The 22,474-nt window shown below is 53.2% G+C and overlaps 6 protein-coding genes across 6 annotated transcripts; 2 read left to right on the forward strand and 4 right to left on the reverse strand.

The window, feature by feature from the left end:
* Positions 1 to 28: 28 nt before the first annotated feature.
* V2A60_007229 (uncharacterized protein) lies at positions 29 to 2,542 on the reverse strand (the record flags this gene model as incomplete). Its single annotated transcript, XM_083258514.1, has 1 exon — positions 29 to 2,542. The coding sequence occupies one exon, from the start codon at positions 2,540 to 2,542 to the stop codon at positions 29 to 31; it is 2,514 nt and encodes an 837-aa protein (XP_083114640.1).
* A 5,891-nt stretch (positions 2,543 to 8,433) lies between these two features.
* On the forward strand, positions 8,434 to 9,528 carry V2A60_007230 (Alpha/Beta hydrolase protein; the record flags this gene model as incomplete). Its single annotated transcript, XM_083258515.1, has 3 exons — positions 8,434 to 8,696; positions 8,768 to 8,973; positions 9,050 to 9,528. The coding sequence occupies 3 exons, from the start codon at positions 8,434 to 8,436 to the stop codon at positions 9,526 to 9,528; spliced, it is 948 nt and encodes a 315-aa protein (XP_083114641.1).
* Positions 9,529 to 10,419: 891 nt separating this feature from the next.
* Positions 10,420 to 11,725, forward strand: V2A60_007231 (putative SAM dependent methyltransferase; the record flags this gene model as incomplete). The annotated part of the gene is made up of 4 exons (XM_083258516.1): positions 10,420 to 10,532; positions 10,603 to 10,659; positions 10,738 to 11,625; positions 11,692 to 11,725. The coding sequence occupies 4 exons, from the start codon at positions 10,420 to 10,422 to the stop codon at positions 11,723 to 11,725; spliced, it is 1,092 nt and encodes a 363-aa protein (XP_083114642.1).
* Positions 11,726 to 12,160: 435 nt separating this feature from the next.
* Positions 12,161 to 13,830, reverse strand: V2A60_007232 (cytochrome P450; the record flags this gene model as incomplete). The annotated part of the gene is made up of 3 exons (XM_083258517.1): positions 12,161 to 13,237; positions 13,309 to 13,505; positions 13,587 to 13,830. The coding sequence occupies 3 exons, from the start codon at positions 13,828 to 13,830 to the stop codon at positions 12,161 to 12,163; spliced, it is 1,518 nt and encodes a 505-aa protein (XP_083114643.1).
* Positions 13,831 to 15,046: 1,216 nt separating this feature from the next.
* Positions 15,047 to 16,982, reverse strand: V2A60_007233 (uncharacterized protein; the record flags this gene model as incomplete). The annotated part of the gene is made up of 2 exons (XM_083258518.1): positions 15,047 to 16,840; positions 16,896 to 16,982. The coding sequence occupies 2 exons, from the start codon at positions 16,980 to 16,982 to the stop codon at positions 15,047 to 15,049; spliced, it is 1,881 nt and encodes a 626-aa protein (XP_083114644.1).
* Positions 16,983 to 17,639: 657 nt separating this feature from the next.
* V2A60_007234 (uncharacterized protein) lies at positions 17,640 to 22,163 on the reverse strand (the record flags this gene model as incomplete). Its single annotated transcript, XM_083258519.1, has 2 exons — positions 17,640 to 21,674; positions 21,825 to 22,163. 2 exons carry the CDS (start codon positions 22,161 to 22,163, stop codon positions 17,640 to 17,642), a joined length of 4,374 nt encoding a protein of 1,457 aa, XP_083114645.1.
* Between the last annotated feature and the right edge of the window lie 311 nt (positions 22,164 to 22,474).

Here is a 22,474-nt window from a genome sequence, read left to right on the forward strand (position 1 = left end):
GTTGTCATGGGTCGAGGAGTAGACGTCATCAAGACGACGCCTCGTAGCGCCAGCGCCGAGCATTATCATCCACCCACCAGCGAGAGACAAACGTCGCCTCTTCCACCCACATGGACGTTTCCTCGCCAAATCTGTCCTGGACCTTTTTCAAAAACTCGGGATAGCCAAAGTCGAGAATGGGCTGCTCTTCGTGCGTGTCGTTTTGGGTGTTGGTGAAGCGCCACTCAATGTCGGCGACGACAGGTACGACGACGCGCCAGTATGGGTGGCGGGCGTCGCGGACCGAAAGCGTGGCGCGACCGGGATTCATGACGGAAAACTGCCAGTTGCCCACGTTGGCAGCTTCACCGTGACTGCGCAGCCGACGAATCAGCGACTGGCCCTCGTAGTTCTTGACCAGGTCTCGCGCGGCCTTGGTGTCGCTGTCGCCGAGTGAGCCCGTTTCGATCAAGAGATCGAGAATGGTGGGGAGAATCATGTTGGAGTTGACAACGTCATTGACATCGATGGGCGGCATGGAAGGGTGCGAGACGACGAGGGGGACGTGAAAGTTGCCGACGTTGGGCTGATAATAAGGCGTGACGGCACCGTTTTCGGCAATGGACAAGCCGTGGTCGCCGACCAAGACGACAAGAGTCTCGTTGGCAGCGCCCGTCTCGTCGAGGATGCTCAAGATGCGGCCCAGCCAGCGGTCGACGAAGCCGATGGCGTTTGTGTAGCCGGAAAGGTCCTGCTGGCCCGACTCGCCGTTGAGGGTGACGTAGGGCTCGCCTTTGGGCAATCCAAAGGGGTGGTGTGCGGTCGAGGTCAGGTGCGTCAAAAAGACGCGCTCATTCTTCTCCTTTGCCGAGACAAAGGCATCCTTGACGTACTCTGCGAGAACGGGTTCGGGCATGCCGTAGTAGTTGATGTCTTCCACATCCGTCTTGCCAAACTTGGCCTTGTCGGAGCGCAGGTATTCCGAGTCGACCATGCGCTCGGGCGGGTAGCCCATGACGGGCATGAGCTTGTCCTGCTTGTCGTATCCATTGGTGACGGACTGCATAAAGACAGATTTCCACTTGTATGACTGAAAGCCGTCCTTGTTACGGTCCGACGAGTGGTCGATGGCGTTGAAGGCATCAAAGATGTGTGCGAGGCAGGGTTGGTAAATGTGGCTGTAGTATTCGACATTCATGTCGGCGAGCAGAGGGGTAATGCCACAGAGGGTGCCGGGTATGCTCTTGAGGGTGTAGGTTCCGGTCGGGTGGCAGTTGTTGACATTGATGCCGCCGCGACGGGGTTTCTCAGTGTGATCAAAGCCGTCGTCGTAGTCACCGGTGAGGTAGTTTGCGTTGGGAGTCAGGGTGGCGAGGCGCTGCTGGGCGGCTTCGGGAAGACTGCCGTTTTCAAACGACTTTTGCAGCGTGTCCCAAATGATGCCGCCCTTCTTGACGGGGAAGACGTCCTTGCGAGTGCTCTCGAGCTTGACGAGAATGACGTTGCGAATGGCCACGTCCTTGATGACGGCGTGGAGAGGCTGGAGGAGCGGGTCGTCGAGGTTGGAAATCTTGATGGGATCTGCGTCGGCGTTGTAGTGTTCTCTGTTGTCATACCAATCCTCGAAGCCGGGGAGCTTGACGCCCTTGGGAAGCCAGGGGAGAGGGACGGGGCGGGTCAAGGCGGTCATGTTTTCAAAGTTGAAATCTTGGCCGTGATAGGTGAGCAAGTTGGCGAGGTTGGGCGCGGCGTGGGCAAAGTCCATAAAGGGTACAAGAGGTAGGGTCCATGACATGAAGGTGACGGATGTCTGGTCGGGGCGAGTGGCGTAGGAAACAAGCTGAGCCAAGAGGCCGAGGGCGACGGCGAGGTTGAGGCTGACGGCGAGGAGGGCATTGCGGCGTCGGGGCTGATGGGCCATCTTGGGTTCGGACGAGGGTTCCATGTCGTCGTCGGTGTAGCGATGCTCGAGGGCGGATTCGGCGTCGTTTTGGGGTACGTTGGTGTAACGAGTAGCGGAGCGGCGAAGGTTGCCAGGCAGTCGCGAGTAGACAAAGGCCAAGGGAAAGGTGAGGATGTCGAGGGCGAGGGTGGCGACGAGGTAGCAGATGTCCTGGAGGAGCCAGCTGGCGGCAAGGATGCAGGCGAGGGTGACGCCGAGGGAGAAGAGACCGGTGAGGAGGGTGCTCCAGGAGGAGGAGTCGCCTGCGACGGCCACATTGCGCCAGTGGAGCTCGTTGCCGGCGACGGCGAAGAAGGAAATGTTGATGGAGGCGAGTGCGAGGCAAAGGACGATGAGTATGGAGGAGAGCATGGTGCCTAGGACGGCAATGAAGGGCCCGTGGGCAAAGAGCATGGCGCGGATGACGACGAGGAGAATGGTGTCCTGGAAGAAAAAGGACGGACCCCATCGCAGCATGTCGGACAGGGAGAGGGCGTCGAGATGGGCGTCAATGTGGACGGCCTTGGCGGCGAGGACGCTGACGACGGCGAGGGCGAAAACATAGCGACGGTTGGCGAAGCGAGCGGCGACGGTGCCGAGGAGACGGCGGAGGCGGTCCATGACTGTGGGAGAGGGAGGTCAAGGACCGAGTTTGTCGACAGCCGACAGGCGAGAGAGAGGGGAGGGGGGAGAGAGAGAGAGAGAGAGAGGCGTGTTGGACCCTACGCTGTCGAATGGGGGGTTGGTGGTTTGTCTTGGTGGTGGTGGTGGTGGTGTTGTGGTCGCGTGCCGAGAGGTTGTGCGTGGCTGGATGGGTGAAAAGATGTGAGTACTGGTGGACGGATGAAAGCGATGCTTGGAAGAGACGGAAAGAAGCAGCCAGCAAACAAGAAAGACATGCAACTAAAAAGAAGAAGACAAGAAAAAAAGACGACGACGACGACGAGCGCTGGTGAAGCGGGAGAGAAAAACGAAGGAAGCGTCGTGGGGGGAGTGGTAAGTCGGCGGAGGAGGAGGGGGGGGAGACAATTAAAGATGGGGAGCGGCAAGCATGGGTGGGTTTATTAAAGATGTAACAAGGTTGGCAAGAGCACCATCGGAGGAGTATGAGCACGAGTAAGTATTCCGTGGGAGCAGTAGGAACAGCAGCAGCAACAGGTGCATCAACGGCAAACAGCTGGAGCCAGACTGTACAGGTAGTTGGCATTCCAGCCAGGGATTTAGACGACTGGGGGTAGGGTGACTCCACAATGAAAATCAGACCTAAGGTAATAAAGAAAAAAAAAATCAAACTAAAGTATTTTAGCGTCAGGACAATGGCTATGCCTACCAGTACCAGTAGGTAGTTACAGGGGACTTGGTACCTAAAGGTCGATGGAACTTGATTTTCGGTACAGAGTGGTGACAAAGAAACAAAGGAGGAATGAAGGAAAAGCAAGCAGACAAAGAGACGACGGAAGCAAGGGAAAAAAAGATGAAGAAGAAAAAGACGAAAAAGAAAAGAAAAGGCCGAGGCGGACTGACTGAAGTCTGGGTACGTAGGTAGGTAGGTTCCTGGTACCTGAGCGGTTGGTACTCTGGACAGGGTCCGTCCCATCTTGGGAATGGGCGAGTTCCTTGGTGAGCATTGGCAGGCAGGGGGCAGGCTAGCAGGCAACTGGTAGCCTGTAGGTAGGCAGGCAGGCAGGCCGGGGCGGGCACAGGGGCGGCGACCCCCAATCCAAACAGTGTCGCGTGACAAGGCCGAGGGCGGACCGCGCTAACTACGGCGCTGCTGGCTCAATTCTGAATTTCTGCATTGAAAAGGGGGGGGGTTGTTCTGAAGACATCAGTAGGTACCTTACCTTGTTTGCGTGGGTTGATACAGAGTAATGTCGGCAACAAATCTCCGCACATCTTTACTCTGATCCGAACCCATTAGCACTCGGCCTATTTTTTTTCTCTCCCACCTTGGCACTTGGGTTTTTTTTTCTTCCTCCCAGCGCATCCATGGACCACACACCTCCTTATGCTTACTGGTTGCAGGTTGCGTGACTCGATTCCTCTTCTGGACAGGCTGAGAGTGGAGAAGCGGCGCCACACGGCTGGCCGGTTTTTGTGGATTCTTGTTTCCACAGGGTACTTTTGTACTATTACTTCAAACACACGCATACTTTTACTGATGAAGTACCCTTGTAGGCAATAAATGACACTTGCTCCCCGGACAATTTGCTGCCTTTTTTTTTCTATTGGCTTTACTCTTACTCTGTACTGGCACGTCTTGGATTTCTTCTTCTAAAAAAATAATAAATAAATAAAAATAGTGCCTACAGCCGCGACATCATCACTCGCGTGCCCTTTTGCAAACCTGCAAGCCACTTGAGCAGCCTTGTGGAGAATGCTGAAAAGAGCTCCATGATGAAATAAAACCGCCCACCACCACCACATTTTTCAGGTGTCGCCAGCAGGCCAAACAAAGGGACCCCCTTTTCTCTCTCTCTTTTTTTTTCTTTTTTTCTTTCAATTCACTCTGTCCCTGCCGCCTGCCAGTCATTCAGCTCCTCGTGGCTGCTGCAGGCCGCTTCCGAGAAGAGGAAAAAAAGGAAAAAATAATAATAATAGTAATAGTAATAATGAAAGAAAAGAAAAAAAAGAAGATGGAAAGCTTGGCCCTGGCCTAGTGAATCTTTACCACCACCACCACCCCTACCATACATGATCATTTCTTCCTGTGCTTACTTTGATTCGCCCTCTCTTGCCTCTTGGCCATATTGAAGCTCGACTCTTTGCTTCTCTCTGCTCTCCTCCTCGTCCCTTCTTCGCCACGTGTACGGAGTACGGATTCGCATCCCACTTGTCTGAAATACCCGAGTCACTACTCCCTACGGATACTCTGTGCTTTTATGCGTAATATTAAACACCATCCCCCTCCCCTTCCCTCCCCTCCCCCCGGTCCCCGACCTAATAAGCCGCGCGCCGCCTCTCATTAACTCTTTGTCCGCAACGGCTGCCACTTGGCTGTTCCCGTCTCACTGGCCTACTCAGTAAGTACTTACTCTCACCAATACTGGTAACCCTGATGCCTGGTACCACCAACTTACCCCCCGCTCCCGTTCCTCAGCCTTGACCCAACTAGGCAATCTCTCGACGACGCCAGCATTAGCTTCAAGTTTTCCCCCATTTCATTCAGGTTTTTTTTTTTTTTTTTTTTCGTCTGTGTACTCAGTACTACTTTTTATTATCCCGACGTACCTTGTCAGGCTTGTCCACTCCTTTCTCCATGCAACTCTATTGTCCATCCTTGTCCATTATCAAGTCTAACCCGTCTTGTTCCAAAACGCCCCTCAAACCGTGCTGCTTCTTGGCACTCATAATATCCGTCAACGTCCTGACTCTTGCTCTCTCATTATATGATTCCCACATCTTTCTGCTTCAATCCTGCACTGCCATGCCCATCTCTCGCCTCAACGTCATCTTCCCTCCAGAAAGCATGCCCGCCCAGCCTCAACTAGTGAGATCGTCCACTCTAGCGTCACCAGTTGCAATCCAGTCATCCACTCCATGACGCTTTTATTCTTCTTCTCCTTTACCCAGTATTTCCTTCACTTTTGATGCAACAGCCAGTCCCTTGGCCCGGCATTTCCGCATCTCCATCGTACCACTTCCGTCCCTGCGTCCGTCTTCTCTGACCGAACAGGAGCCTCCCCCATCTCCACAACCCCTTCCAGCGCATTGAACAAGAGCGTCGGAAATGACTCGGTAGCCCAACTCTCTGAGCCGCGCACCGCACCACTCGCCGGATTAGCTCTTCACAAACATGTGCTGTATCCGCCTGCGACTGCTATACGTTTCGCGCGCTACAGCGCTTATTAAACACACCACAGCGATACTGCTCGTCGTTCTGGCACTGGCGCGCTGACCTGTTTGTCCCTTTTGTGCTGCAATCGACTCGTTTTTTTTGTTTATTTCTTATTCTTCTACGCCCCCAGTGGGACCCTCTCGCGCTTTAGATTATTGATCCCATCATGTCAACATCCAAAACATCCTCAAACGAGTGACTTGGCCTCAGGAGCAAGGATACTGAGTACACGGCGTCGATAAAAGTCAAAGAAAGTGGTTCAGGTTGTCCTGCGCAAACTGCCATGCGCCTTGGCAGGGTCTCGGCGTCTTCGTCCGTGCTGGCTCCCATCCGTCTGTCTGTCTGCCTCTACTTATGAAATCAGCTCACATCTAGACTTTGCATCTGCCCAGGTAGCCTGCGCGTGTTCTCCGTACGTCGCACCTGGAATACGGAGCCGAGATGGAAATTCGCGTACGCATCACACAATGATGATTGCCGGCTTGATGGCTTCTTCGATTGCCCGGGTCTCCTTCAAGGAGACCATGTCCAGGGAAGCTACTCCGTACCTGTACCCTTTTCACCACGGTCTGGGCGGCGCGAGTCATGACACAGCAGAAATAGGCCGAAAACGGTTGTCCAGGAATGTGTTGCTGAACCGAACTCAATGAGTCTGTTCTGCCTATATATTGCGCTTAGAACCTGTGCAAAAACTGTCAAAACTTCAGCTTGATGCTACGAAGCCCACGAAAGCCCCCAAGCTTCTTGGACCTCGTTTTCAATTACCATTTAGTCCTCGAATCAGGGATTGGGCAGCAAACACTAACTGGTAAGTAGGTCCAACAAGGTGAGCTATGCGGAAATGTGAGTGTGTAGGTGCTGCATTCATCCACTCCAAACACTGTGCGAAGGCGACTGCGCTGCCAGTGCCAGCTAGGTAGCCCTACGGTCCAGTATCCTCTTGGAATGAATGGCCTGATTTATAGTAGTTTGCTGGCGGGCTCAGATGCCGTGTTTTTGTACATGCAAAAGCAGCTATTCCACGGCGACGACCGTTTGTTCGTCCACCGTCTTCCCACCGTATGAAGTCACGGCCTCTGATGGCTTGTCTGTGTACTCCGCATACGAAGCACACTATGAGACTTGCCAAGAATCCTCAATTCCAATCATATTGCCAAGAGGTCATGTTGAAACAGCCGACTTATCGTGTCTGCGTGGTCGGGGGTCATGGACGCTCTTGTAGATGCGAAAGTTTGCTATTCGACTACTTGATCTTTGGTTATAGTGTCTGTTATATTTCCCGTAATTTCTGTCCATATCTGAGCTCTCTGCGTTGATACTCTTCACGGAGACAGAGCTCTACACCTTGATCGACCCTCTCTGTCAGAGAAATTGGAATGTGAAGAGCCTCTTCCTCATCAACCCCGCCGTCGCTGATGGCTTTCTTCTCTACCGTACTAATCTGCACGAATCCACCGCAGGCAATAACCGGACGACAGCTTTCGATCGAGCCTGCAAGCGCGAGGTGCCGTCTGGCTGCGCCGACGGGTACTGCTGGAAGGCCTGCGGCGACAAGAGCAAGGGCTGCTTGGTGCTGGACCGCCGCAGGCTGGGGCAAGGGCAACTGGAACAGATGTAAGCGCGCTGGCAGGATTGTAAACCCGAGCGACGACGTAAACTACGGCGGCGAGAAGCATTGCCAGCGGCCGGGCGTCTGTGGGTGTAGTTGCTGAAGTGAACGGCGCAAAGGCGTGGGGGAGCACATGTACTTGTTACTGCCAGAGCTCTAAGACGCCGGAAGGCATATTTTTTAACCCTTGAGAAACAATCATTATTGCAATTCGGGCAGGGAGATTCTGGGTTACAAATCGTATATTATGCCAAAAAAGGTGTTTTCTGAGTAAACAGGTACTTTGATGTTGTAGCAAGCCCCAGATATGTCATCGGTACGGAGTACAGTGTGCATTCACCCCAGCCAGCACTGAGAGCCTCATTCAGCACGAAATGTTGGAGTCAATGACCACGTGGTACTGCCGGTTTGCTTGTCCGAAGAAACAAAAGCGGTATCAAGCCGGCGGCAGTTTCTTCAACAAGGCTGAGATCAAGTGTCTTTGCGTCTCGCGCTCCACGACAAAAGTGATGATGCGGCGGCGCTCAGATCCCTACAGGCCCGACTGACACACCCGGTGCTGCATCCAGCCTGCTTCGCCGGACAGGCCGACCAAGGGCCAGACCAACGTCGAAATATCAACTTTCGTCATGGTTTGGACAGGTATCTTGCCGCCGACTTTCTAGTAAATAACGGAGCTTGGGCTTCGTCTACGGCGAACTTGGTGGCATGCTCCCGCAGCTGCATAACACTCCCAAGTTGCTGCGATTGTCGTCTATTGGCCACCACCCGTGAAGGACAATGTATGCCCCGCACGTTTACATCTGCATCGATACCTAAACTTTTCCCCCTCCAATAAGCACTCACTTGGGCTACACGCACTGCAAACGTGAATATAGTTTTGAGCTAGCGCACGACCACGACAGCCAGCAGTGCGGGGCTGGGGGGGGAGAACGTCATCAGCAGATAAATATAAGCTGCTGCTAGCAACGCCCTCGCGATCCTTTTCACCTCTCAACAACTAATTAGCTAGTGGAAAGAGAGCCGTGCTTCATCGTCTTGAACTGTTGTTCCTGTCTTGCAAGGATGACGTACCTTGACCCAGCGAACCAAAAGTTTGTCGACTCCCTCGCCGGAGGACAGCCACTGTATGAAAAGTCGTACGTGGATGCGAGAAAGGTCCTCGAGGACATACAGAATTACAAGCCCGCAGCGGACGTTTCCCAGGAGCGGATTCCCATCGACGTCAACGGCGCGCCGGTCGAGACTGTCATTTTCCGCCCGGCCAAAGCCGCTGGTGTGTTGAAGATGATCTTTTACACGCATGGCGGCGGGTGGATCTTGGGAAGGTATGTACGGAATGAGTTTGTCGACTTTTTTCTTCATTGAACCTTGGCGTTAATCATTGGATGCAAAACAGTCCGTCTGCTCACGGGGCTTTGATGGAGGATTTTGTGCGCCAAACCGGCGCCGCAGTCGTCTTTCCGTACTACACCCCGGCTCCGGAGGCGCAATACCCGACCCAGTTCGAGCAGTCGTACGGCGTACTGGAGTATATTGTCAACAATGGAGACAAGCATCAGCTCAAGACTGATCGCTTTGGCCTTGCTGGTGACAGCGTCGGAGGTATCGTCACAGTTCCCTTGTCGCTTCCCGCCGCGACCATGCTCGCGAAAGCGTATGGCTGCTAACATTCAACCAGGTAACATGGCCATTGCAATGTCACAGCTTGCCATCTCCCGCAGTCTCCCTGCTCAGATTGGCCAGCTCGTCCTGCTGTACCCGGTGACCAACACGCACACCAAGTCTGCCACGTACAAGCAGTTCGAGAACGGGCCCTACCTCACCGAAAAGACCATGGACTGGATGATTGCCGCCTTTCTTCCCAAGGCGGACGATCGTTGCAGCGACCTCGCGTCGCCTCTCGTGTATGCCCCGGACGAGGTGTTGGCCAAGTTCCCCCCCACTACTATTTTCCTCTCCGGCGCGGATCCGCTCATCGGGGAAGGTGAGGCGTTCGGCCATCGCTTGCAGAAATTGGGTATTGATGCTGCAATCATCAAGGCGGAGGGGGTCATCCACGACTTTGCTCTGCTGGAGCCGATTCGCCACGCGGCGACTTCGCGCGCTGTCATTGAGCTCGCTGGCTTGAAGCTTCTCAAGGCTATTACTGATGAATGACGGACGCAGTTGAGATGAGTGAGCAGATGACTTGCGAAAGACTTGCCCAAGCAAAAGACAGGATTTGTATGGTATGAGTTTATTACGGCTTTTCACGGTCGTCACGCCTCCACCAGTATGGTAGATGTAGTGGTCCCAAGCATCCAGTTGGAAGCAATGAACAATTCTTTAAGGTGTGTCTCGAATTGCTCCAGCGGCCTGTACATCTGGTCAAGACTTTGCGCGGGCTTCTCCTTGGCAATACTTGGCAATACTGTTTGGAGGGGTGCTGTTGAGGTGCGTGTAGGAGCAGTGGAGTTCGGTTCCCAGCGAATTACCCAGCCAGCCAGCTGCTGTAGCGTGCGTGCACTACAAGTATCTTGGACTAGAAAACAACCTGCGAATCCATTTGAAAAAGGGCAATGATAATACAGAGCTGTTTTCAACCAGTAATAGGTGGTAGAGATATCCGCGTCTCTGGGCTAACGAACAATTTATCTGTGTAGTAGGTGCAGGGTACGGAGACTTGCCGAGCAGTTCCAGTGAAGACACTTTTTCAGCATTAAAGTGGGCACTGAATTGTGATGCACCTGGATGGGATGCATTTTGGACGGCTACACTGATCTTGCGGCCTCTAAAGAATTCGACATCTTGAGGCACTTGAATAGCACGCACGATATGGACTTTTATTTGACCATCTTCGTCCACCGACTTTGTTCAAAGCGTCTTGTTGCATGCTGAGCTATTTTCATGCTAACTTGATCGCTACCTACGGAAGTGGGGTATGACGAGACAACTTCAACACCAATTGTCAACCCCTAATTCAACGTTGTAAACGGAAAAAACGGAAGCGAGGACTGCCGCCGGTCGCTGTTACGCAGCTTGTGCCGTCCTTGCCATACTCTCTCATCGATGGATACGCAACAGTCGGATGGGGTCGCTGTGAAGCAGTCCGCTGACGCGAAGCGGACGCCGTCTCCCGACCAAGCCGCGATCGAGGAGGGTGTTACCAATACGCAAATTCCGTGAGTGCTCAACAGCAATCGCTCTTTATTCATACACGCAACCGAATAGAGGCAACTAAGAAAAGTCCAGATTTATTTCTCATAGCTCCGATGAGGATAATGACTCGGCCCTTGGAGATGACGAGAGGTAGGACAATGAGATGCTGGCTCCGGATACCTAGATTAAGCTGCTAATCATCCCCATTCTTGCTGTTGAATTCTGCAGCGTAGCATCATCCTCCATCTCTCTCACAGACAGCATCTTTGAGTATCGCGCCCTCCATGGCCGGACATACCAAGTCTCCAAATCCACCGAGTACTGGGGCCCCAACGATGAGGAGCAAAACGAAGGGCTCGATCTCGCGCACGCCCTCATCACCATGCTCATGGGCGACCAGCTCTTTGAGGCCCCGCTGGAAAGAACACCAGCCAAGATACTCGACGTCGGTACCGGGACCGGCATCTGGGCGCTCGACGTGGCAGACACACACCCTGGCGCGTCCATTGTCGGCACCGACATCAGCCCCATCCAGCCCAACTGGGTGCCGCCCAACTGCTCGTTCTACATTGAGGACGCGCAGCTCAACTGGACGTTCGAGGCCGCCAGCTTTGACTTTATCCACATCCGCGCCATGTACGGCAGCATCGACGACTGGGGCAGGCTGTACCGGCAGGCGTACGACGCCCTGGAGCCGGGCGGCTGGATCGAGAACTTTGAGTTCACCATCCAGCTGCACAGCGATGCGCCACACGTCAGGGACGACCCCGACCACATATTCAAGCGCTGGGCCGCCGTCTTCTACGAGGCTGCCGATCGGCTCAACAGGACGCTGCGCATCGGCAACAACGGGACGATCCGCAGGCTGCTCCACGAGGCAGGCTTCGAGAACGTGACCCAAAAGTACTACCAAGTGCCGGTTGGTGGCTGGAGTAGCGATCCCACCTACAGGAAGATTGGCCTCTACAACCTTGCGTTCATGGAGCAGAGCTTGGAAGGGTTTGCCCTGTTTCTGCTACGGGATATCATGAAGTGGGAGTATGAGCGGGTACAGCTTTTTCTGATGGAGATGCGATCCGAGATCAGGAACACCAAGATTCGCCCATTCTATCTCATGTGAGTCGTTGCCATTCTCGAGCAATCATGAGGACTGCGGGTGCATTGCTGACATGCTTGATCAAGGACAAACGCCTTTGCGAGAAAGCCGGTTGGGTAGAGAGTATCGTCACGTGCCGCATAGCGACGCGTGTATACCGAAAAAAAAAAAAGCATGGCACCATCTTTCAGGCGGAAATTCACTAAACAGAGATGTTGCCGATCATTTTAGCTACAGTTCATTCCATCATCGTCGTTATTACTTTTGCTATTTATTTATTGCCATGGATATTTGAGCTAGACTTGGTACTCCAATACCCCCCCACAAGAAGTGCAAATTATAACTTTACATTCAGAACTTTATTGTTTCAATTCCGTGTCGGAACCCAGCAAGCTGCTAGGGATCTCGACCAAAAGTTAAAATTTTTGCTCTCGTTCCGTCACTTGAACCCACATGTTCGAAATCTGGAACAGACCAAGACAATTATGACTGGTCCACGGGCGGACGGGGTCAATTATCGCCATATCGTGGCGCCGGAATACCTGCATCGCAAGGTCATTGGCCGCGTTCCCAGCTTGGTTTGTCAATGGTAAGAGATGTCCAACATACCTCGAATATGAATTTGCTAATCTCCATCTGCGCGACTTTTTGCCCTAAACAGCGGAACTTGCCGTGGCCAAAGACGAGTTCGTTGGTAAACACCATCAAACGCAGCTTGTCCTCGTCGGTCTCGAGCCACCGCTCAGGCCGAAAGGCATCGGCATCCGAACCGTACACGTCTTGGTTGTGGTGCATCGCGTACGCAGAATAGCCGATGCATGTGCCACCGGGTATGAAGATGTTTTGGCCGTCAACACAAATCGTATCACCGGTGGGCGGGACATCGCGGGAGAAGATGTTGGCGACGGGCGGGCTCAGGCGCATCGCCTCGCGGATGACGGCCTGCAGGTACGGGAGCTGCCTGGCCTGCGCTGCCGTGATGAGCCCGCCGCCGGCGCCGGCGCCAGCGGCGGCTCGGCCCGGCGCGCGCCGGTCGCGCACCGCGTCGTCGGCTTCCTCCTGGAGCTTGCGATGCACGCGCGGGTTCGTCATGACGTAGAGCAGGGTCGCCCGGATGGCCGTGGCGGTGGTGTCGGACCCGGCAATGATTTGCTCCAGGGCCTCTGTGCGCAGCTCCTGACCGGACAGCCCGTGGCGGATAAACGAGGCCAGCATGTCGGAGCGCTCGTCGACGGGCCGCGCGGCGCGCTCGTCGACGAGACGGAAGCAGGTCGCCATCATCTTGCCGAACCCGCTGCCGTCGTCGGGCGAGGGCGCGATGAACCGGCCGAGCCAGGGCAGGTGGCTCAGCCAGCTGAAGCCGAGAGCTAGTGCGGTGTTGCCTATGAACAATCCCTCCTCGCTTGACTGAAGATAGTTTCCGACGTCTTCATCGGCCCGAAGCATACCAAAAGACGTGCCGAGTCCGATTTTACTGATGACATCAAGGGTGAAGAACTGAACCTTGCGCGACATGTCTGTTGGAATAGCCTTTGCATCAGATGAAATGTACTTTGTGCGCAGAAGCGTTAGGAAATGCTCAAGGCATTCGTCAATCGAATCTTCGAGATGCGAGTTCTCACGGCCAGAGTACTGTAAAAATCAGTCAGTTTCTGCTTCTCGTAGACTGTTGAGCATGTCGCTCGCCCACCAATGCCGCGTACCCCTGGTGCCATCTGTTTCCTTCTCATGTCATGCTTAGCATTGTCGGTCTGACTAAAGACGTTGTCTCTCCGGTGCTCGATGCGAACGGCATTATAGTACCAATTAGAGCGCTTGTATCCAGTAGTATTATTGACATGCGCCCAGACCTCTGGCGACGAGGTTGTGAGGATATTGGGAGCGACACGCGCAATGAGTCCTAAAAAAAGATTGCAGGTTATGAACAGTGATTCGTGGAGATGTCAAGTCTCCGGATGGTATCGGTCTCTGCTGTTCTTACCATACTTCTTGTTTGCTTCGGCATAGAATAGGTGACTTTTGCCGCGGAGCATGGCCAGACGATGCGGTAAGCTGGACACGGCAGCCCACGGGGAACTACGGAAGTCACTCAGCCGACGATAACTCCAAAAGACATTCGAAACTAGGAACAGTACAGCCAGGGCGGTAAGATGAGGGAGATAGAGCAGCCAACGGCTGTCGTCGCCGTCATCATGGCCGTTGCTGACGCCTTTGGTGAGGTTCATCATGAGATTTTTACCATGCAAACATGTTCTGGTAGCGAAAAGAGGGGTTCTTGTGCCATCTCCAAGGAGCTGTGGAATATAGCCTACGCAAATCCGCCCCCCGTGCCGCCCTATCGGTATAAGGTCCCAGCCCACTTTGTCGGGAGCCTCTCTGTACAGCGTCGTACGCACTAAGAGGATGCGGTATAGTTTCAATATCCAATGTACGGACCGGCAGTTCCACGTGGGGTATTTACTCTACACGTGGATCCGCTGAAATGTGGCGTATTGACAATCGTTTTGATTGCACCAATGAAATAATTGAGATGTGATATTCGCAAAGGCTCAGGCGCGGAGAAACTGTCGCTGTCGTGAAAGGATTCAACTATCGATAGACATACTTTGTAACCAGTCATCTAACTCTAAAGTCTTGATACGAGTAGCTTATTTAAAGTAAAGTGCAGCAATGGATATGTCATGTTCGGGTTTCGGCCGATGTATCCACAGTAGGCGTCCCATCTATACCGAACCATAAACCGAGATACCTTGTACGATGAATCACCCCATGGCCACACCGAAACGCAATTGGTAGAGCATATTGGTATCTCAGGTCGCTAATTAGCAGCGAAGATTCGGTTGTGCTAGATCTACTGCTAGCTTGATGGGGAACTACGCTTGGCCAATGGCCGCCACCGCCTCAACATCACAAAAAACCGGGCATTGCGGTCGGCCAACAGACATCTGTGATAGTTCCGGGTCTTGATAAAGCACAAAAAGTCACAGTGTGGTGACATATCTGTTTGCTGTTTGGCATAAGACGAATGAGTATTGCATCTGGCGTGATCACACATTCATTCTCACGATCCCGTGCTTCCAATATCTAGCTATATACCCGACAAAAACGACGCTTGCCGACGCATGGATGAAACTGCAGAATCGGCGCGGTAGCGAGAAATTATCGTCTACGTTACAACCGCTGGCAGATAGCGCCGCTGAATTCTTAACAGATCCGGCAGCCTTGGTCGCATTACTATAAGCTGGGATAGCCGAATTGGCTTTCGCTTGATTATATCTGCGCTACGGGCTGTTAGGCCAGCTACCACTTGGTTGACAGCAGTGTCGATTTAGCTGTGTTAAGAATGACCCAAATATATTATCACTAGTGTGTACAGGAATCAATTATGCTAGATTGTAAAAAGAGAGAAATCGGAACTATAAACTATCTCACTATACAAAGCTACTTGGAATCAAGCTTTCCTACCTTGCTAGCGAGAGTAGCTAGGGACTCGGCTAATTCGTTCTCGTTCGCAGTGCATGCAAACGCAAAGCAGTCCGCTCTCACAATAGCGAACCGAGTCTTCTTACCCAAACGTTTCATGTAAGCTTCCGTATCATATCCACCGCATTGCTTGTACTCTGGAGTCGTCGCGTCGAATTTCCGTGGCGTATAGAACTCTACTGGCCCCGAACTACCGACCTTGGTGGTAACGTCTGCCGGATGGGAAACTGCACGAGGATTATACACCACGATTGACGACTTGCTCAGGACATGAGTTGGAAGAGATGCGTGCTCAATGGCGCGCTTCGCTTGCGAAATGCTCTTCTCCATCCCCGCCCCTTCACAAATGACGAGCAGTGTCAACGCAGTGACCGAGCTGAGAAGACAATCCGACAGCAGGACTTGACCTGTAAGGCTGTGTGACACATAAATTTGAGCCAAGCGCACGCCACCGCGGTACCGCTTGAGAAAAAAGCCGTCTTGCACCGTGGTCAGGCCCAGCCGCTCAACACGAACCAGGGGGTCTATGGCATTCGAGAGCCTGATGGAGTGGTCCAGACCGGCCTTGATTCTATAACTGAGCCGATTGACAATGTTTGGTGGATCGGAAGACATGCGGCCAAGGCTTATGGATAGAAACGCGGTAGTGTCCACGCTCTCCCGCCGTTCGCGGGCCCAGGATCCCAGCAACTCCTGCGCCCAGGATGGAATGGGCTGGGATGGCTTGATTTGATCGACTAAAAGGTATAGCCTCCACGCCAGTTGATGGGCATCACGGAAGCCACTGGCAATGCCTTGGCCCGCAAACGGGGGAAACACATGAGCCGCATCGCCGATGAGGATTGTGCGCTTGTCGAACCAGCGGTTTACCACTTTGTGAGTGCAATGGTACGGCCTGCAGCGCAAAACATGAATACAGTCGCGAGGGTACTGTACAGACTTGCCAAACTGGACCCCGCGGTGTCGATCGCCTGAGAGGGTTACCATTGGGAGAATTTGCGGCCAGAACAGTGCCTCTGCCTCTTCCTCGTTGACCTCGGTATCGTACCGAAACTCGTGACGCCATAGTCGCTCACTGTGCGGGCCGAATCGTCCACCAGCCGTGGGTTTACCGGGCGGGCAGCAAAAATGCCAGCCCTTTGGCCAGAACAGATCATACACTTGCTGTGGAGTGTACCCGAGCGACCAGAGTGCAAACTCGGGATGAGACTCTTGCGTAGGTAGCGAGATTTGAAGGTTCGCGGCTATGCTGGTACCGTCATAGAAGTGACGGCCACTTTCCTGTTTGATGCCGCTGGTAGGCTCCATGAACTGCTTTCTCACGACGCCTGCCTTGCCGTCAGCCCCAACCAACCACTGGCCCTCAACTTCATGGACTACATTCGCGGCGTCTCGAAATTGAATACGCGGCGGATCATCGCTAACAAGTGACGTGACAGTTGCACCAGTCCACAATTGGCAGCAGGACGTGGCCTGTATCTTTTTCCGCAACGCTCTCTCTAGACGAGGCTGCATCTGCTGCAAGCCTTCTGGGACCGCCTGCTGCAATGCGTTGGTGGCACCAGGCCGCAACGTAAGGAATGAAGGTGCGCTGTATGAGCTGCGGTGAAGTTTCACCGATTCTGCAGGGTGGCCGATGTATTCAAGCTCATTGCCGATGCCTAGATCATGGAGAATCCGAACTGCATCTGCAGTAAGGTAGACTCCTCGCGGATCTGAAGTAACTTTGGTTTCTTTTTCGAGAAGAATAGTCTAGTGACAGGTGAGAGAGTGTAGGCTTGCCCGCTTATTCGCATCAAGTACATACCTGAACGTTGAACTTGGCCAGGGCCAGCGCGAGGCAAAGGCCAGCTGGACCTGCACCGACAATAATGATTTGGCATTTGGTCACCATGACGATTGCTTACTCCCCGAGTGTACCTGCATACTAGGGTAGGTTGTGTACTCACCCAGCTAAATATCTGCACCCTGCAACAATCAGACAGCCCAGCGGCCTGGTTACGGCACCGGTATTTATGTTTCAGGCCATTTTGAGCTCGGACAGCGCTAAAATAAGTTTCGCATTGGCCCCGCATACGCATTACATGTTCATCAAATCATTGTTGCACCTGAGACATGGGGCTTTTCGAGCAGTAGACTGAGCTGAGTACAATTAGCGTGCGCCTGATGGCCTGTGGTCAACCTGCGTCGACGATGGCGAAATCTCCTCTGCCTTGTTCACGGGTTGCACAATCCTACCAAGTGGACAGCATAACATTTTATCCAAATCGTGCTCATTAAATATTTTCATTGGGACATGAACGAGTAGAGCGAAATTGATCATTTTGTGCAAAAGCGTGTAAACTGAGGACAGAGTAAGGTTGGGAGAGAGAGGCTGGGCTACGCGCTCGTTTTTACATTCCCGGCCTTACCCGACATCACGCATGAAAGAGTAGAAAGAAACTCAAATTGTGACAAACTTTTGATCATATTGCGACAGAAAAAGTCACAGTGTATTCATTGGTAGATTAGTTGCGGCTGACAGTGACAGTTGAAAAGGTAATACAAATTTTTAATCGTGGCCATTAGTGACCGCTGGGGCAGCGCAGAAGGGAGAATCAGGGTGTTCAAGAATGTCGCCCATTGCCTCGTCAAAACTGACCAACGCGCTGAGCACCCAAGAGCGTGACAGAAACTCATAGCCCGGGCGTTGGCTGTTGTAGCTACAGATGATTGTCAAGTTGTCGTCGGGCCCTCCGACTCCTGGCCAAACTTCGACCATAATCACGAAGCCCGTATCAAGAGGCTTGTACGGTGGTAAAAGATTCAAGTCATGGTGAAACATTGGCAAGTCTGGGACCTGCGCTCTGGCGTCGGCAGCTTCTTGCTCCAGATCGTGAATCTGCAGCACCAAACCGGTGTCGGATCTGTCCATGCCCACCTGTGCCATCTCCATGTTCGGGCAGGGCATGGCGATGTGACAGAGAAGCTGTCGATGCTGCGTAGAGAGAAGGTTGCAGACGTCTCTGTTGGACCTGTTGTCGGCGCGAATGTCAGAAATGGGTATCATCATGGGGACGCCGGCGAGCAGCGGCCCCATGGTCCGCCGGGCAACATCCGTGTATCGCCCATGGACAGCTGTCGTGAACTCGATATATGTAGTCTCCGCGCTGGGTTTATCAGCATGCTGGCTCGGGCGGGTAGTTTGACTGAGCATCTTGGTCCAAGCCGCCTGCACGACTGCTTGCCCAGACATGGGCACCCCGCGCTGCTTCTGCCCCATGAGCTCATTCAGCGTGAGGTGAGATTGAATCGAAAACCGGCGCATGTGGGAGCTGGATGGATACAACCGATAATGCAGCTCATCGTACTCGCGCGTTGAAGAGGCGCGCGGGCGCAACCGTCCGGTGCGAAAGACGGGTACATTGGCATAGCGCGACATGAGAAACAAGATGGTGTCCAGCCAGTCGGCCGCCAGATGCTGCTCAACTGCAGAACGAAAGTGGAGCAGCTCAGTGCTGAGCGCAACGCCCTCGTATTCCGCCGCCACTGCGGCACGGAAGAGGCGAAATGAAACACCGTCGTAAATGGCATGGAAGAGCGAAAAGACAACCACACAGTGCCGCTTATCAAGAGACTGTACATACGTCACTCGAATAGACGGTGTTTCTAGCGTCAATGACTGCTCGGCATTCTCCTGCGCCAGGGTGAGTTTCTCTTTCCAGGCGGCACTGCTGGATACATGCCCGGTGTCACTATCCACGTAGATGCTGCGCGTCTGCAGTGCAGCGAGTGGAGCGTCCGACTTCAGGACAACCTGAGCAAACTCAGCCAGTGGGTGCTTTGTTGGAGTGAAGACGGTGCGAAAGATGTCAAAGCGATTGACCACAGCCTCGATGGCGCGCTGCAGGCGATTGATGTCCATATCTGCGGGAACTTGGTACAATACGTGGTCAATCTGTGGCTTGCCCTGGTATCGATGCGAATCATTGTAAAGCGGATCTGTGGCCAGATACAGTAGACGCATTTGTATACCCGTAGCGGGTAGAACTTGCTTGATGTCTTTTTCGTCCAGATCAAGTCTCTTTGCGCAAGCGCTCCGACAGTGGTAGTTGTAGTGCCAGAGTTTTGCTTCGGTATCGAGTTCGTAGATGGCATCCTCGTCGTCCACCTGAATAGACTTCAGATGTTCTGTATCAAGTGAGGAGGGCTCTCCGTCACTGGAGGCTTGAGACCCAGAATCTGTGATATTCGAGATCTTTTTCTCAATTTTAGATTCAGCATCTTGACCACCGTTGACCGCCGCTTGTTGTGCGCAAGCAGCAATGTCCTTTTGTTGTCTCAAGCTCGAAAGATCATGGCATGCCTTGTCGACAATGACATTCTGTACCTTGGTAATGAGGTCTTCGATCCGCGATGCTGACAAAACATCCATGATCCCCAGACCCATGACACCCTCTGCCCGGAAGACACGGAGAAGCGTCATGGCACGTATGCTGTCCAGGCCGATGTTGGACGTAGGTGTTTCTCGATGATGACTGCGCACATCACCGCCTATGGCTGTAGCAAGCCCTTTATAAACTATTTCCACTGCGTCTTGCGTCGTTACATCTTGCTGCTCAGAAGCGGACAGACTGGAGGGGGTGGGTATGCCTGCAGTAGTGGTTGGCTTCGAAGGAGGTTGAGTATCCGGGTCGTTTTTGACGCTTTCGATCCGAATGACCTCGGTGGACTTTTCTTCGTCATTCGGCCCCTTGGTTTGGTCACTTGTACTAGTATGTTGAGCGCTTTGCTCCGTAGCATGCTTGGAATTTTCTGCCGCGTTCTGTTGTTCCATAGAGCTTGTCAATGCTCTCCGGTCGACTTTGTCGTTGGGCGTTCGCGGCAGGGCCTGCACAACTTTATAGCGAGACGGACACATCCACTGTGCGAGGTGTTGGCTGGTATGCCGCTGGCATGCGAGTTGAACTTCGGTCTCGGACATACTTTGGCCGCTTTGAAGCACCAAGAAAGCCACTAAGATTGTGCCTTGGATTACCACGACAGCGGCCTCACGCACAAAGGGCACCTTGAGTAAGCACGACTCAACTTCACCGAGTTCCATGCGCCGGCCGTTGATCTTGACTTGGTCTAGCGTGAGTCGACCGAGAATCTCAATCTTGCGTTGGCCATCCTTTGCCCACACCACGCGTGCTTTGTCGCCTGTCCGATACAGGCGGCCCAGCGTAGCGTGATTCACAAAGGCTCGTGAAGTTTCCTCGGGGCGGTTTAGATAACCCCAGCTGAGTTGCGGGCCGCCTATGGCGAGCTCACCGGGAACGCCTGCGGGCAACTCGTGCACAGAGTCCGGCAGTGGGTCAATGATGACAATGATGGCGCTCGAGAGTGCATCCCCAATGATGCTCCCACGCGTAGAGAGGGACATCTCCTCGGTGGCAACAACAATGGCCGTTTCTGTAGGGCCATATCCATTGATGAGGTAGCGAACCGGTGGTCCGCGTTTTCTCGCACTAACAGCATGTCTCCTACCAAAGTTGGCGACAACCTGTTGGTGCAGCATTTCGCCGCCTGCGACAATGGTCTGCAGCGTGGGCAATTTCTCCGGCCGTAGGATGACGGCCAGGCTGGACACGGTTGTAGTAGCGGTTGCGCGAAGTCGATTTATGGTACCCTCGACATCCGTCAGCACCAGACCTCTTTCCGCCATACATAATGTGCCACCACGTAGAATAACATGGAGCACATCCAGCTGATAGGCGTCGAAACTAGGGAGATTCATCACGAACCAACGCAGCTTGGGACCCGTGGGAAGATGCGCCACGCGGCGTGAAAAGTTGGAGATGGACGTGGCCATGGCTCGGTGCGATACAAGAACGCCCTTTGGCTTGCCCGTCGAGCCACTGGTGAAGATGACATAGGCGATGTCGCTCGGCGTCACCACAGGCAACTGCCTAATTACAGGCGGCGTGAAGATGCGGCTTTTCCTCCACCCGCCAACATTGTCCACGTCAACCCAGATATATCGAGCTTTTTCTTGTCTCTGCGAATTCTTATGGGAGTGCGCGGCAGTTGGAATACCGTTTTCGCCGAGCCCAATAACCGGCACAGCGTTGAGATCACCAAGAATTTCCAGTAAACTGTCGGCCGGTCTATCGACAGCCAAGGGACAGACAGCGTACCCAGCCTTCAATACAGCAAAAATGGCAATGATGAGTTCAGGAAATGTCGGCAGTAAGATGGGCACAGCTCGCTGCTGCTCGACCATGGGCTTCCAGTCGGCGTAGCGCTCGATTTCGACGAGCTGTTCAGCCAGTGCTGTAGCTCGGATGTGTACATCTTTGTATGTGAGATTCTGTGTGCATTCCATCGAAGATTCGTCATCACGGTATAAGTACTCGATAAGTATGTTGTCTGCGCGATCTTGTGCCTGTTTTTCGAACGCGGCATGCACAAGTGCTGCATTTTCTGCGCTGATGCCTCTGGTGAGCATGCCATGTATCGACTGCTGGAGGCTCATCTCCTCCAGCGATTCAAGTCCAATCCCGGTATTGAAACGGCTCAACAAGGACGGGCTGAAGTCGTCTGCAACTAGAAAAGACGACACAAGCTTGAGCAAGTGAGTCAGAGCTTCAAGTGGACCATGAGTGACTCGAAGTCTCATAGTTAGACTGGCCATGCACGATTCGTCATCTTCAGCGAAAATGAGCTCGAGTGCGCCACTAGGTTTCGTTGTGCAAGCACTGATTCCACTTCTTACAATCGAAATACAAAAGTGGTCACCTTGCGAAACAGCGGAATTCTGCTCTTTCATACCAAGTGAGCCACGTTTTGCCTCAACAACGCTTGCAAATGGCACTTCATAGTCGACAAAGTAACCCCCCTCTGGCAGCTGCGCGCAAAACGAGGGTTGCGAGGTATCTGATATTCCCGCAACGAATCGAGCAAACCTGGCAAGGATAATGTCGCTATCATCAGGTAAGCCGTCAACATAGGTTTTCACCTCATGGTGGGCGTTTGTCGCATCATCTCCCTTTACCTCTGTCCCGAAGAAGGGCACCTGCGTTAGCAGCAGAGTCGACTGAAGCTGAGAATTCATGGCCAGCTCATGCCAAAGCTGGTGCCGTATATTGAAAAAAGGGATTGGATTGTAGAAAGTGTCAAATGTCACTCATTGAAGTGGACTTGAAGAGCTCGGGGTGTCCGACGGAGTAAGTGGTTGGTGGAATGCGTAGTTGATGTTGCCAGTGGCACGGCTCTTTCTGGGAATTTGCCGCTCGCAAGTACTTGGGGAAATGCAATGGAAAATATGCTGTCAATGGAAGTAAAGACCAGTACTTACAGGTTACTAATCAATGATGACATAATTTTTAAAATCTTCAGAAGCCCGAGTAGACTAAAGGTTTTCTG

The sequence above is a fragment of the Cordyceps javanica genome, chromosome 4 (assembly GCF_051103115.1).
Source record: "Cordyceps javanica chromosome 4, complete sequence".
Taxonomy (NCBI): Eukaryota; Fungi; Ascomycota; class Sordariomycetes; order Hypocreales; family Cordycipitaceae; genus Cordyceps; species Cordyceps javanica.